This window comes from Choloepus didactylus, chromosome X (genome assembly GCF_015220235.1).
Source record: "Choloepus didactylus isolate mChoDid1 chromosome X, mChoDid1.pri, whole genome shotgun sequence".
NCBI lineage: Eukaryota > Metazoa > Chordata > Mammalia > Pilosa > Megalonychidae > Choloepus > Choloepus didactylus.
Window position 1 is genome coordinate 125,680,225 of NC_051334.1, and position 12,970 is coordinate 125,693,194.

General features: G+C 37.6%; 2 protein-coding genes across 3 annotated transcripts in view; one reads left to right on the forward strand and one right to left on the reverse strand.

Annotated features, from left to right (window-relative positions):
- The window catches only part of NUP62CL (nucleoporin 62 C-terminal like), a 119,951-nt gene that overhangs the window by 77,927 nt on the left and 29,054 nt on the right, over window positions 1-12,970 (reverse strand). The window contains exons 2-4 of one of the 2 annotated variants that reach the window (XM_037822413.1): window positions 12,500-12,571; window positions 11,922-12,210; window positions 10,514-10,740 (exon numbers count right to left, since the gene is read on the reverse strand). In XM_037822413.1, the coding sequence (XP_037678341.1) occupies window positions 10,514-10,740; window positions 11,922-12,199 (505 nt within the window). In that variant the 5' untranslated portion in view covers window positions 12,200-12,210; window positions 12,500-12,571. The remainder of the gene's footprint in view (window positions 1-10,513; window positions 10,741-11,921; window positions 12,211-12,499; window positions 12,572-12,970) is intronic. The other variant, XM_037822414.1, reaches the window with a different exon arrangement.
- LOC119523604 (myotubularin-related protein 2-like) lies at window positions 6,623-8,657 on the forward strand. Its single transcript, XM_037822412.1, is given in 4 exon segments — window positions 6,623-6,752; window positions 6,821-7,341; window positions 7,344-7,494; window positions 7,496-8,657. Coding segments are annotated over 4 exon segments (1,917 nt in total). The 5' UTR covers window positions 6,623-6,669.

Sequence of the window (12,970 nt, forward strand, 5' to 3'; positions counted from 1 at the left end):
AGGTGGCTCGTGGACGCCACCTGCTGGTTAGTTAGAGAAAGTGTACTCCACGAAGCTGTAGATCTGATAAATTAGAGATAAGGACTTCAATTGGTCTACAAATCCTAAAAGAACCCTATCAAGTTCAGCAAATGCCACGAGGCCAAAAACAACAGAAAATTATAAAGCATATGAAAAAACCAGACGATATGGACAACCCAAGCCCAAGCACCCAAATCAAAAGAACAGAAGAGACACAGCACCTAGAGCAGCTACTCAAAGAACTAAAGATGAACAATGAGACCATAGTATGGGAGACAAAGGAAATCAAGAAGACCCTAGAAGAGCATAAAGAAGACATTGCAAGACTAAATAAAAAAATGGATGATCTTATGGAAATTAAAGAAACTGTTGACCAAATTAAAAAGATTCTGGACACTCATAGTACAAGACTAGAGGAAGTTAAACAACGAATCAGTGACCTCGAAGATGACAGAATGGAAAATGAAAGCATAAAAGAAAGAATGGGGAAAAAAACTGAAAAAATTGAAATGGACCTCAGGGATATGATAGATAATATGAAACGTCCAAATATAAGACTCATTGGTGTCCCAGAAGGGGAAGAAAAGGGTAAAGGTCTAGGAAGAGTATTCAAAGAAATTGTTGGGGAAAACTTCCCAAATCTTCTAAACAACATAAATACACAAATCACAAATGCTCAGCGAGCTCCAAATAGAATAAATCCAAATAAACCCACTCCGAGACATATACTGATCACACTGTCAAACACAGAAGAGAAGGAGCAAGTTCTGAAAGCAGCAAGAGAAAAGCAATTCACCACATACAAAGGAAACAGCATAAGACTAAGTAGTGACTACTCAGCAGCCACCATGGAGGCGAGAAGGCAGTGGCATGATATATTTAAAATTCTGACTGAGAAAAATTTCCAGCCAAGAATACTTTATCCAGCAAAGCTCTCCTTCAAATTTGAGGGAGAGCTTAAATTTTTCACAGACAAACAAATGCTGAGAGAATTTGCTAGCAAGAGAACTACCCTACTGGAGATACTAAAGGGAGCCCTACAGACAGAGAAACAAAGAAAGGACAGAGAGACTTGGAGAAAGGTTCAGTACTAAAGAGATTCGGTATGGGTACAATAAAGGATATTAATAGACAGAGGGGAAAAATATGACAAACATAAACCGAAGGATAAGATGGCTGATTCAAGAAATGCCTTCACGGTTATAACGTTGAATGTAAATGGATTAAACTCCCCAATTAAAAGATATAGATTTGCAGAATGGATCAAAAAAAATGAACCATCAATATGTTGCATACAAGAGACTCATCTTAGACACAGGGAAACAAAGAAACTGAAAGTGAAAGGATGGAAAAAAATATTTCATGCAAGCTACAGCCAAAAGAAAGCAGGTGTAGCAATATTAATCTCAGATAAAATAGACTTCAAATGCAGGGATGTTTTGAGAGACAAAGAAGGCCACTACATACTAATAAAAGGGGCAATTCAGCAAGAAGAAATAACAATCGTAAATGTCTATGCACCCAATCAAGGTGCCACAAAATACATGAGAGAAACACTGGCAAAACTAAAGGAAGCAATTGATGTTTCCACAATAATTGTGGGAGACTTCAACACATCACTCTCTCCTATAGATAGATCAACCAGACAGAAGACCAATAAGGAAATTGAAAACCTAAACAATCTGATAAATGAATTAGATTTAACAGACATATACAGGACATTACATCCCAAATCACCAGGATACACATACTTTTCTAGTGCTCACGGAACTTTCTCCAGAATAGATCATATGCTGGGACATAAAACAAGCCTCAATAAATTTAAAAAGATTGAAATTATTCAAAGCACATTCTCTGACCACAATGGAATACAATTAGAAGTCAATAACCATCAGAGACTTAGAAAATTCACAAATACCTGGAGGTTAAACAACACACTCCTAAACAATCAGTGGGTTAAAGAAGAAATAGCAAGAGAAATTGCTAAATATATAGAGACGAATGAAAATGAGAACACAACATACCAAAACCTATGGGATGCAGCAAAAGCAGTGCTAAGGGGGAAATTTATAGCACTAAACGCATATATTAAAAAGGAAGAAAGAGCCAAAATCAAAGAACTAATGGATCAACTGAAGAAGCTAGAAAATGAACAGCAAACCAATCCTCAACCAAGTAGAAGAAAAGAAATAACAAGGATTAAAGAAGAAATAAATGACATAGAGAACAAAAAAACAATAGAGAGGATAAATATCACCAAAAGTTGGTTCTTTGAGAAGATCAACAAGATTGACAAGCCCCTAGCTAGACTGACAAAATCAAAAAGAGAGAAGACCCATATAAACAAAATAATGAATGAAAAAGGTGACATAACTGCAGATCCTGAAGAAATTAAAAAAATTATAAGAGGATATTATGAACAACTGTATGGCAACAAACTGGAGAATGTAGAGGAAATGGACAATTTCCTGGAAACATATGAACAACCTAGACTGACCAGAGAAGAAATAGAAGACCTGAACCAACCCATCACAAGCAAAGAGATCCAATCAGTCATCAAAAATCTTCCCACAAATAAATGCCCAGGGCCAGATGGCTTCACAGGGGAATTCTACCAAACTTTCCAGAAAGAACTGACACCAATCTTACTCAAACTCTTTCAAAACATTGAAGAAAATGGAACACTACCTAACTCATTTTATGAAGCTAACATCAATCTAATACCAAAACCAGGCAAAGATGCTACAAAAAAGGAAAACTACCGGCCAATCTCCCTAATGAATATAGATGCAAAAATCCTCAACAAAATACTTGCAAATCGAATCGAAAGACACATTAAAAAAATCATACACCATGACCAAGTGGGGTTTATTCCAGGCATGCAAGGATGGTTCAACATAAGAAAATCAATCAATGTATTACAACACATTAACAAGTCAAAAGGGAAAAATCAATTGATCATCTCAATAGATGCTGAAAAAGCATTTGACAAAATCCAACATCCCTTTTTGATAAAAACACTTCAAAAGGTAGGAATTGAAGGAAACTTCCTCAACATGATAAAGAGCATATATGAAAAACCCACAGCCAGCATAGTACTCAATGGTGAGAGACTGAAAGCCTTCCCTCTAAGATCAGGAACAAGACAAGGATGCCCGCTGTCACCACTGTTATTCAACATTGTGCTGGAAGTGCTAGCCAGGGCAATCCGGCAAGACAAAGAAATAAAAGGCATCCAAATTGGAAAAGAAGAAGTAAAACTGTCATTGTTTGCAGATGATATGATCTTATATCTAGAAAACCCTGAGAAATCAACGATACACCTACTAGAGCTAATAAACAAATTTAGCAAATAGTGGGATACAAGATTAATGCACATAAGTCAGTAATGTTTCTATATGCTAGAAATGAACAAACTGAAGAGACACTCAAGAAAAAGATACCATTTTCAATAGCAACTAAAAAAATCAAGTACCTAGGAATAAACTTAACCAAAGATGTAAAATACCTATACAAAGAAAACTATATAACTCTACTAAAAGAAATAGAAGGGGACCTTAAAAGATGGAAAAATATTCCATGCTCATGGATAGGAAGACTAAATGTCATTAAGATGTCAATTCTACCCAAACTCATCTACAGATTCAATGCAATCCCAATCAAAATTCCAACAACCTACTTTGCAGACTTGGAAATGCTAGTTATCAAATTTATTTGGAAAGGGAAGATGCCTCGAATTGCTAAAGACACTCTAAAAAAGAAAAACGAAGTGGGAGGACTTACACTCCCTGACTTTGAAGCTTATTATAAAGCCACAGTTGCCAAAACAGCATGGTACTGGCACAAAGATAGACATATAGATCAATGGAATCGAATTGAGAATTCAGAGATAGACCCTCAGATCTATGGCTGACTGATCTTTGATAAGGCCCCCAAAGTCACTGAACTGAGTCATAATGGCCTTTTCAACAAATGGGGCTGGGAGAGTTAGATATCCATATCCAAAAGAATGAAAGAGGACCCCTACCTCACCCCCTACACAAAAATTAACTCAAAATGGACCAAAGATCTCAATATAAAAGAAAGTACCATAAAACTCCTAGAAGATAATGTAGGAAAACATCTTCAAGACCTTGTATTAGGCGGCCACTTCCTAGACTTTACACCCAAAGCACAAGCAACAAAAGAGAAAATAGATAAATGGGAACTCCTCAAGCTTAGAAGTTTCTGCACCTCAAAGGAATTTCTCAAAAAGGTAAAGAGGCAGCCAACTCAATGGGAAAAAATTTTTGGAAACCATGTATCTGACAAAAGACTGATATCTTGCATATATAAAGAAATCCTACAACTCAATGACAATAGTACAGTCGGCCCAATTATAAAATGGGCAAAAGATATGAAAAGACAGTTCTCTGAAGAGGAAATACAAATGGCCAAGAAACACATGAAAAAATGTTCAGCTTCACTAGCTATTAGAGAGATGCAAACTAAGACCACAATGAGATACCATCTAACACCGGTTAGAATGGCTGCCATTAAACAAACAGGAAACTACAAATGCTGGAGGGGATGTGGAGAAATTGGAACTCTTATTCATTGTTGGTGGGACTGTATAATGGTTCAGCCACTCTGGAAGTCAGTCTGGCAGTTCCTTAGAAAACTAGATATAGCGTTACCATTCGATCCAGCGATTGCACTTCTCGGTATATACCCGGAAGATCGGAAAGCAGTGACACGAACAGATATCTGCACGCCAATGTTCATAGCAGCATTATTCACAATTGCCAAGAGATGGAAACAACCCAAATGTCCTTCAACAGATGAGTGGATAAATAAAATGTGGTATATACACACGATGGAATACTACGCGGCAGTAAGAAGGAACGATCTCGTCAAACATATGACAACATGGATGAACCTTGAAGACATAATGCTGAGCGAAATAAGCCAGGCACAAAAAGAGAAATATTATATGCTACCACTAATGTGAACTTTGAAAAATGTAAAACAAATGGTTTATAATGTAGAATGTAGGGGAACTAGCAATAGAGAGCAATTAAGGAAGGGGGAACAATAATCGAAGAAGAACAGATAAGCTATTTAACGTTCTGGGGATGCCCAGGAATGACTATGGTCTGTTAATTTCTGATGGATATAGTAGGAGCAAGTTCACAGAAATGTTGCTATATTATGTAACTTTCTTGGGGTAAAGTAGGAACATGTTGGAAGTTAAGCAGTTATCTTAGGTTAGTTGTCTTTTTCTTACTCCCTTGTTATGGTCTCTTTGAAATGTTCTTTTATTGTATGTTTGTTTTCTTTTTAACTTTTTTTTCATACAGTTGATTTAAAAAAGAAGGGAAAGTTAAAAAAAAAAAAAAAGAAAAACAAGGAAAAAAAAAAGATGTAGTGCCCCCTTGAGGAGCCTGTGGAGAATGCAGGGGTATTCGCCTACCCACCTCCATGGTTGCTAACATGACCACAGACATAGGGGACTGGTGGTTTGATGGGTTGAGCCCTCTACCACAGGTTTTACCCTTGGGAAGACGGTTGCTGCAAAGGAGAGGCTAGGCCTCCCTATGGTTGTGCCTAAGAGCCTCCTCCCGAATGCCTCTTTGTTGCTCAGATGTGGCCCTCTCTCTCTGGCTAAGCCAACTTGAAAGGTGAAATCACTGCCCTCCCCACTACGTGGGATCAGACACCCAGGGGAGTGAATCTCCCTGGCAACGTGGAATATGACTCCCGGGGAGGAATGTAGACCTGGCATCGTGGGACGGAGAACATCTTCTTGACCAAAAGGGGGATGTGAAAGGAAATGAAATAAGCTTCAGTGGCAGAGAGATTCCAAAAGGAGCCGAGAGGTCACTCTGGTGGGCACTCTTATGCACACTTTAGACAACCCTTTTTAGGTTCTAAAGAATTGGGGTAGCTGGTGGTGGATACCTGAAACTATCAAACTACAACCCAGAACCCATGAATCTCGAAGACAGTTGTATAAAAATGTAGCTTATGAGGGGTGACAATGGGATTGGGAAAGCCATAAGGACCACACTCCACTTTGTCTAGTTTAGGGATGAATGAGTAGAAAAATAGGGGAAGGAAACAAACAGACAAAGGTACCCAGTGTTCTTTTTTACTTCAATTGCTCTTTTTCACTCTAATTATTATTCTTGTTATTTTTGTGTGTGTGCTAATGAAGGTGTCAGGGATTGATTTGGGTGATGAATGTACCACTATGTAATGGTACTGTAAACAATCGAAAGTACGATTTGTTTTGTATGACTGCGTGGTATGTGAATATATCTCAATAAAATGAAGATTAAAAAAAATAATAATAAAAAAAAAAAGGCAAAAAAAAAAAAAAAAGTAGAATGCATTAACATCCCACTAAGTGTATTTCCAAAGTTCTAAAATATCTGAGGTATCTACAATAAAACCAAGTTAGCCAGTATCTAAGAAGCGCCGCGGGGTCCGCCAGCTCCCCGGCAGCCCCCGATGCAGTCTGGGGAAACATGGCCGCTTCCGGTCTCCCTCTCGGGCTGGCGCTCGCCTAACAGCGGTCCCTGTCCGGCGTACTCCGCCCTCCGCTCCTCCCGCCCGGCCACCGCGGAGGTCGCTTCAGCCTTTCCCTTTCGCTGCCCTCGCCGCGCCATGGAGAAGAGCTCGAGTTGCGAGAGTCTTGGTTCTCAGCTGGCTGCGGCTGCACGGCCGCCCAGCGTGGATTCCCTGTCCAGTTAATGTGTTAAGAGCCATTGACATTTGAAGATCAGAAGTGAAGATAAAACATCTCAAAAATTATAATTGCCTCCACTTCTCATTCAGAGAATTCAGTGCATACAAAATCAGCTTCTGTCATATCATCAGATTCCATTTCAACTTCTGCAGACAACTTTTCTCCTGATTTAAGTGTCCTGAGGGAGTCTAACAAATTAGTAGAAATGGAAGAACCACTCTTGCTTCCAGGAGAAAATATTAAAGACATGGCCAAAGATGTAACTTATATATGCCCATTCACTGGTGCTGTACGAGGAACTCTGACTGTTACAAATTACAGGTTATATTTCAAAAGCATGGAACGGGATCCTCCATTTGTTTTAGATGCTTCTCTTGGTGTGATAAGTAGAGTAGAAAAAATTGGTGGTGCTTCCAGTCGAGGTGAAAATTCTTATGGACTAGAAATTGTATGCAAAGATATCTGGAATTTACGGTTTTCTCATAAACCTGAGGGGCGAACAAGAAGATCCATATTTGAGAATCTAATGAAATATGCATCCCCTGTCTCTAATAACCTGTCCCTCTTTGCTTTTGAATACAAAAAAGTATTTCCTGGAAGCTATATGATCCTCTTTTAGAGTACAGAAGGCAGGGAATTCCTAACGAAAGCTGGAGAATAACAAAGATAAATGAACAATATGAGCAGAGTGATACATACCCTGCCCTTTTGGTTGTGCCAGCAAATATACCTGATGAAGAATTAGAGAGTGGCATCCTTCAGATCAAGGGGCCGGATCCCAGTTTTATCATGGATTCATCCTGGAAGTCAAGCCACAATCACTCGATGTAGCCAGCCCATGGTAGGAGTGAGTGGAAAGCGCAGCAAGGAGGATGAAAAATACCTTCAGGCCATCATGGATTCCAATGCCCAGTCTCATAAAATCTTTATATTTGATGCCCGGCCTAGTGTTAACGTTGTTGCCAATAAGGCAAAGGGAGGAGGTTATGAAAGTGAAGATGCCTACCAAAATGCAGAACTAATTTTTCTGGATATCCACAATATTCATGTTATGAGAGAATCATTACGAAAACTTAAGGAAATTGTGTACCCCAACATTGAGGAAACTCACTGGTTATCTAACTTGGAATCTACTCACTGGCTAGAACATATTAAGCTTATTCTTGCAGGGGCTCTTAGGATTGCTGACAAGGTAGAGTCGGGGAAGACGTCTGTGGTAGTACACTGCAGTGATGGTTGGGACCGCACAGCTCAGCTAACTTCTCTGGCCATGCTCATGTTGGATGGACACTATCGAACCATCCAAGGATTTGAAGTCCTTGTGGAGAAAGAATGGCTAAGTTTTGGACATCGGTTTCAACTAAGAGTTGGCCATGGAGATAAGAATCATGCAGATGCAGACAAGATCGCCTGTTTTCCTTCAGTTCATTGTGTCTGGCAAATGACAAGACAGTTTCCTACAGCATTTGAATTCAATGAATATTTTCTCATTACCATTTTGGACCACCTATATAGCTGTTTATTTGGAACATTCCTCTGCAACAGTGAACAGCAGAGAGGAAAAGAGAATCGTCCCAAAAGGACTGTGTCACTGTGGTCTTACATAAATAGTCAGCTTGAAGACTTCACTAATCCTCTCTATGGGAGCTATTCCAATCATGTCCTTTATCCAGTAGCCAGCATGCGCCACCTAGAGCTCTGGGTGGGGTATTACATAAGATGGAATCCACAGATGAAGCCACAGGAGCCCATTCACAACAGATATAAAGAACTTCTTGCTAAACGAGCAGAGCTTCAAAAAAAAGTTGAAGAACTACAGAGAGAGATTTCCAACAGATCAACTTCATCTTCAGAAAGAGCCAGTTCTCCTGCACAGTGTGTCACTCCTGTTCAAACTGTTGTATGAAAGGACTATTAAATAGAGGTACCATTGCTACGAACTCTTGAATACAATGGCAGCTTTATGAGTAAAAGTATTCTCAAGTTAGCACCCATCTGTGAGAGAAAGTTCAGTCACTCTATTTATTTTAAATCTCTCTAGGATATGTTTAGAACTGTAGCAGTGCAGGTGGCTTATGTGAAATAATCCCATATATAATTATATGATTATAACACTAATCTTATAAGGCACCCAAAGGATATTAAAAATGCTTCTTTTCTGGATCTGCAGTGGGAACAAGTTTTTTAAAAGAAAAATACTGTCTTAGAAATTTTGGCATCTGGTAAAACTAAACAACAAATCACTTAGAAAGGAAAGAGCTCATTAACAAGGGAATAGAATCACCAGGTTAAAACCAAATCAACACTATCAACACTGAGATTGTGTAGCATCATATAAATTGGGCCTTGTGGTACTCCCTTCCCCCAATGGGGTTTTCTATTATATCATAATTCACTTACTTTGATCACTTTCAACATGCACATTTTTCATATAGTGGTTAAAAACTATTGCTGTATTGATATACTCAAGATGTATTAGATAGCTTTCAAAAATGATGCCTTATAGAAGTAGAGGTGAGGTACTGGGATGAGGGGGGATATTGGTAGCTGTCCAGTAGTTTCAAGAATTCTGTCCATATCCTTCAGATTAGCTTCCATTTGCCCAACTATCAGAAACATCATGAAAGATATTTTTAAAAATTCATCTACTCACCATTTAACTTCTGTGGGCAGGAAAAAATGTAAGTTTTGAGGCAATATTTAAAAATTTTACTAGAATTGATTTTTCCCTTAAGTCTGTATAAATAGCTTATGGTGAGAAAAAGTACTATACTCTTATATTACATGAAATATTTTACTACTATTCCCTTTTGCAAATTCTTTAATTCCACTAAATGACTAAGTCTACCAAAGAACCTTTTTGCATGTGAAGATGTATTACAATCTCAATGTCAGTAAAGAAAATCTTGCTTCACTGTTTTTCTGTTACAGTAAGAGCTTGGCACTAGTATAAACATTTGACTCCCTGATGTCTATTTTACTCTATATTAAAGAGCCATATATAATGTACTAAAAGAGCTTCTTGTCCCTTGGATCTTTAATTAAAAGAAAATTTCAACTGGAAAAAAAAAAAAAAAAAACCAAGTTAGTATAGCCTCCAAAACAGAAGTCATTATAAATTGCATTTTAGTTTAGCAAGATCCTAAATGTCTTATCATTAATGTTCAATACAGGTTAAATGTATTTTACTGAATCCTAATTATTTGAAAACTGTTAACCCACATATGGCATGTAAGATGACTCAATTGGCCAAAATATTTTAGCAATAACATACCATTCTCCAACCATGACATATAACTGATTTACTATTGCATTAATATTTTAGTATTTCTAAAATATTATACTATTCCAAAGATACATTTTCCTATTCTATTGTACCTCCTGATAAATTTCAAAAGTTTTATTATAAAGAAGGAAAAAAACATAGATTGCAAACAAAAATATATTTGCTAAACACAAACATTAATTTAAAAAATGAATAAAACATTTCAGTACAATTCTATTATTATTAAATGCCAATATATCGAGACCAGTGGTTCTCAGCTGGTTTTAATTTTTTCCAAAACAAACATTCCTGGATTCTAACCTAAAAGTGCAAAACCAGAAGGAGCAGCTTGTATTTAACTTCCAACACATTCATCAGTACCACTAACCCCTAAAAAGAAAAGTGACCACATTTAGATTTGAGTCAATCAAATAAGAATCTCCAAACTGATCTTAAATACTAGGCTTCTGCATTAGAGAGCAGAGTTTAAACCTTACCCGGGAACTGTCCACCAAGGTTGAAGGGAGCAAATGGTTGTGCAGCAATCATTCCACTAGATGCCTGAGTAGCAGGAGTAAAGGGTAATCCTGAAAATGTTGTTGGTTGAACTGCATTCCCCATTGAGACAATATTGAAACTGGTACTCCCGGTCTGATATGCACTTCCACCAATGAATGAGAACCCTGTGGTTGTTGCAGACTGAGTAGCAGAGGTGGTAACAGAGCTAAAAGCAAAAGGGGTGGATGCTGTTACCTGGTTTGATGAGGTATTGCTTGTTACAGCATTAGTAAGGGGCTGGTATCCAGCCCTTGTAATCACTGTAGGTTGTGTGAAAGCATTATCAACCAAGTTTAATTTTGATGCATTTATTTTATTCTAAATAGAAAAAGGAAAAAAATCAATGTAATTGTTTTCTGACAAATTAAATGGTAACTAGATAACATATAGCTCCTGTCAAACTAAATTTTAAATATAAACAGTTTACTAGATTATGTTCTATAGGTTATTTCATCTCTATAAAGAAGGAAAGATAGCCAGATATTAATATGACTACATGTACTGATCTGTTTGCTCATCACAGACAAAGGTTATACAATGTGATTCACTATAAGGAAATAAAAAAAGTTTTAAAATGTTTCAATTGGGAAAGAATAATTTGGAAAATTTTGTTTTTAGTAGAGACAACATGACTATCATTCTGGCAGACTTTATTAAACAGGGTAAGTTTTTATTTTAGACACTAAATCACAAAATCAAACAAGAGGCATCCTTTAAAAGAATTTCTAGGAAGTTTTAAATGTGTTTTGTGACTCAGAAAAAAAATGCTTCCATATTTAAGTTACCCCTCCTAAGAAAGATTATTTAGCACTCAATTACAAGTTATTAGATAAGTGTAATAGAAGAGGGGAGAATTCCAGAAGGTAATGTCCCAGCTTTCATCAGGCTATCAGATGCTACTGAAAGAAACGGCTGGGCTCAACTGGATTTACAAAGAAAGGCAAAAAAAAAAAGTACCTGTTTAAGAATTCTGAGATGTGGGATGTGAGATGCATATTCAAGGTCATTATAATGAAAATAAAGATCTCTCTAGAAAGAGACACTTAATAAGCCAGCAGCCTAATTTCAAGATGATATGTAAGCAAAACTCAGTGAGTACTCCTCCTACATCTTACATAAAATGAGGGGAACTCTAGATCAGAATTCAATGTGCCTTGTGCCTCAATTTTGAGATGGCATCATTTTCAAGACCATCTTGGGAATGGAATGAGTGGCATAATTCCAAATAGTTGACTTATAAATGCCATACCATCTCTTTATCCTTTCCATGCTCCAAATTAAGTTTGTTTTTTGAGAGATGATTACCTTTATAACTACTAAAAGAATCAGAAACTGTATTGCTCTTACCCTAAGGAAAATCCAGTTCCCACTGGGGCAGGAGTTGATGCAAATGGTGTTCCAAAGCTGAATCCTGTAGTCTGTGTAGTTGAAGCTGGGTTATTGATCGAAAACAGGCCAGAAGAAGATGTACTTGCAACTGATTGGGATGGAGTCCCAAAATCAAACCCTCCTTTCACAGGTGTAGAGAAAGTAAACCCTGTAGTTGAAGTGGTTGTTGTCTTTGCAGAGCCAAAAGTGAACCCACCTGCAGGGGTACCAGGTCTTCCAAAATTAAACCCGCTCATGACTCCAAACCCTAAAAAGAGGTAAAAGAGAGGTATGGAAGAAAAAAAAATTTAGAGATCTCAATGAGACCTCCAAGTTAAGAAAGTGGATGGAATCCACACTGGAATCACTCCCTCTTACTCCAAACTTCTAGAAATGCCAGTTAAAAAATCACTGAATAAAAGCATTTTTTAGAAATACAAAGCAAAGATCTTCAAGAAAGACAAATTCCCAGGTGCCAGACAGAGATGGAATTCAATATCTATAAGCAGGAGCTGGAGAGGCTTAGCCCAAGGGAGTGACTTGAATGAGATATATACCTTAACAGCAGGAAATGTAATGCTGGATTGTCGGGACAATTTAAGGCCACAGGCTCCTCAAGCAACAGAGACCTTTGGGAAAAAGACAGTGAGGAGATATGAGAACTCTAAGCTTGTACAGAAGATATGCATAGATGGCTCGAATTCAATTTACCTTTGTGGTGTGGAATCTAAGATGCTTACATAAAAAAAGGTTAGGAGCTGATGAAACCTTTAGGGTTCAAGCAGAGGCAACCGTGACAGTACTCAAGAGGGAGTAACTTCCTAGGTTATACATGGTCAAAAAAAAGTCCCCAGAAGACTGATTCAAAGACAAGAATTAAAAAACATTTAAGTAAGTTCAACACTATAAAGGGTAGTCCACAGACTAAAAAAAATGAGAGAATTATCATCCAAGGAATTACAGATAACAGAGCAATCTGAATGGCATGTTAAAACATATGTTTAATATTTCAAGAAGCTCAAGAAAGA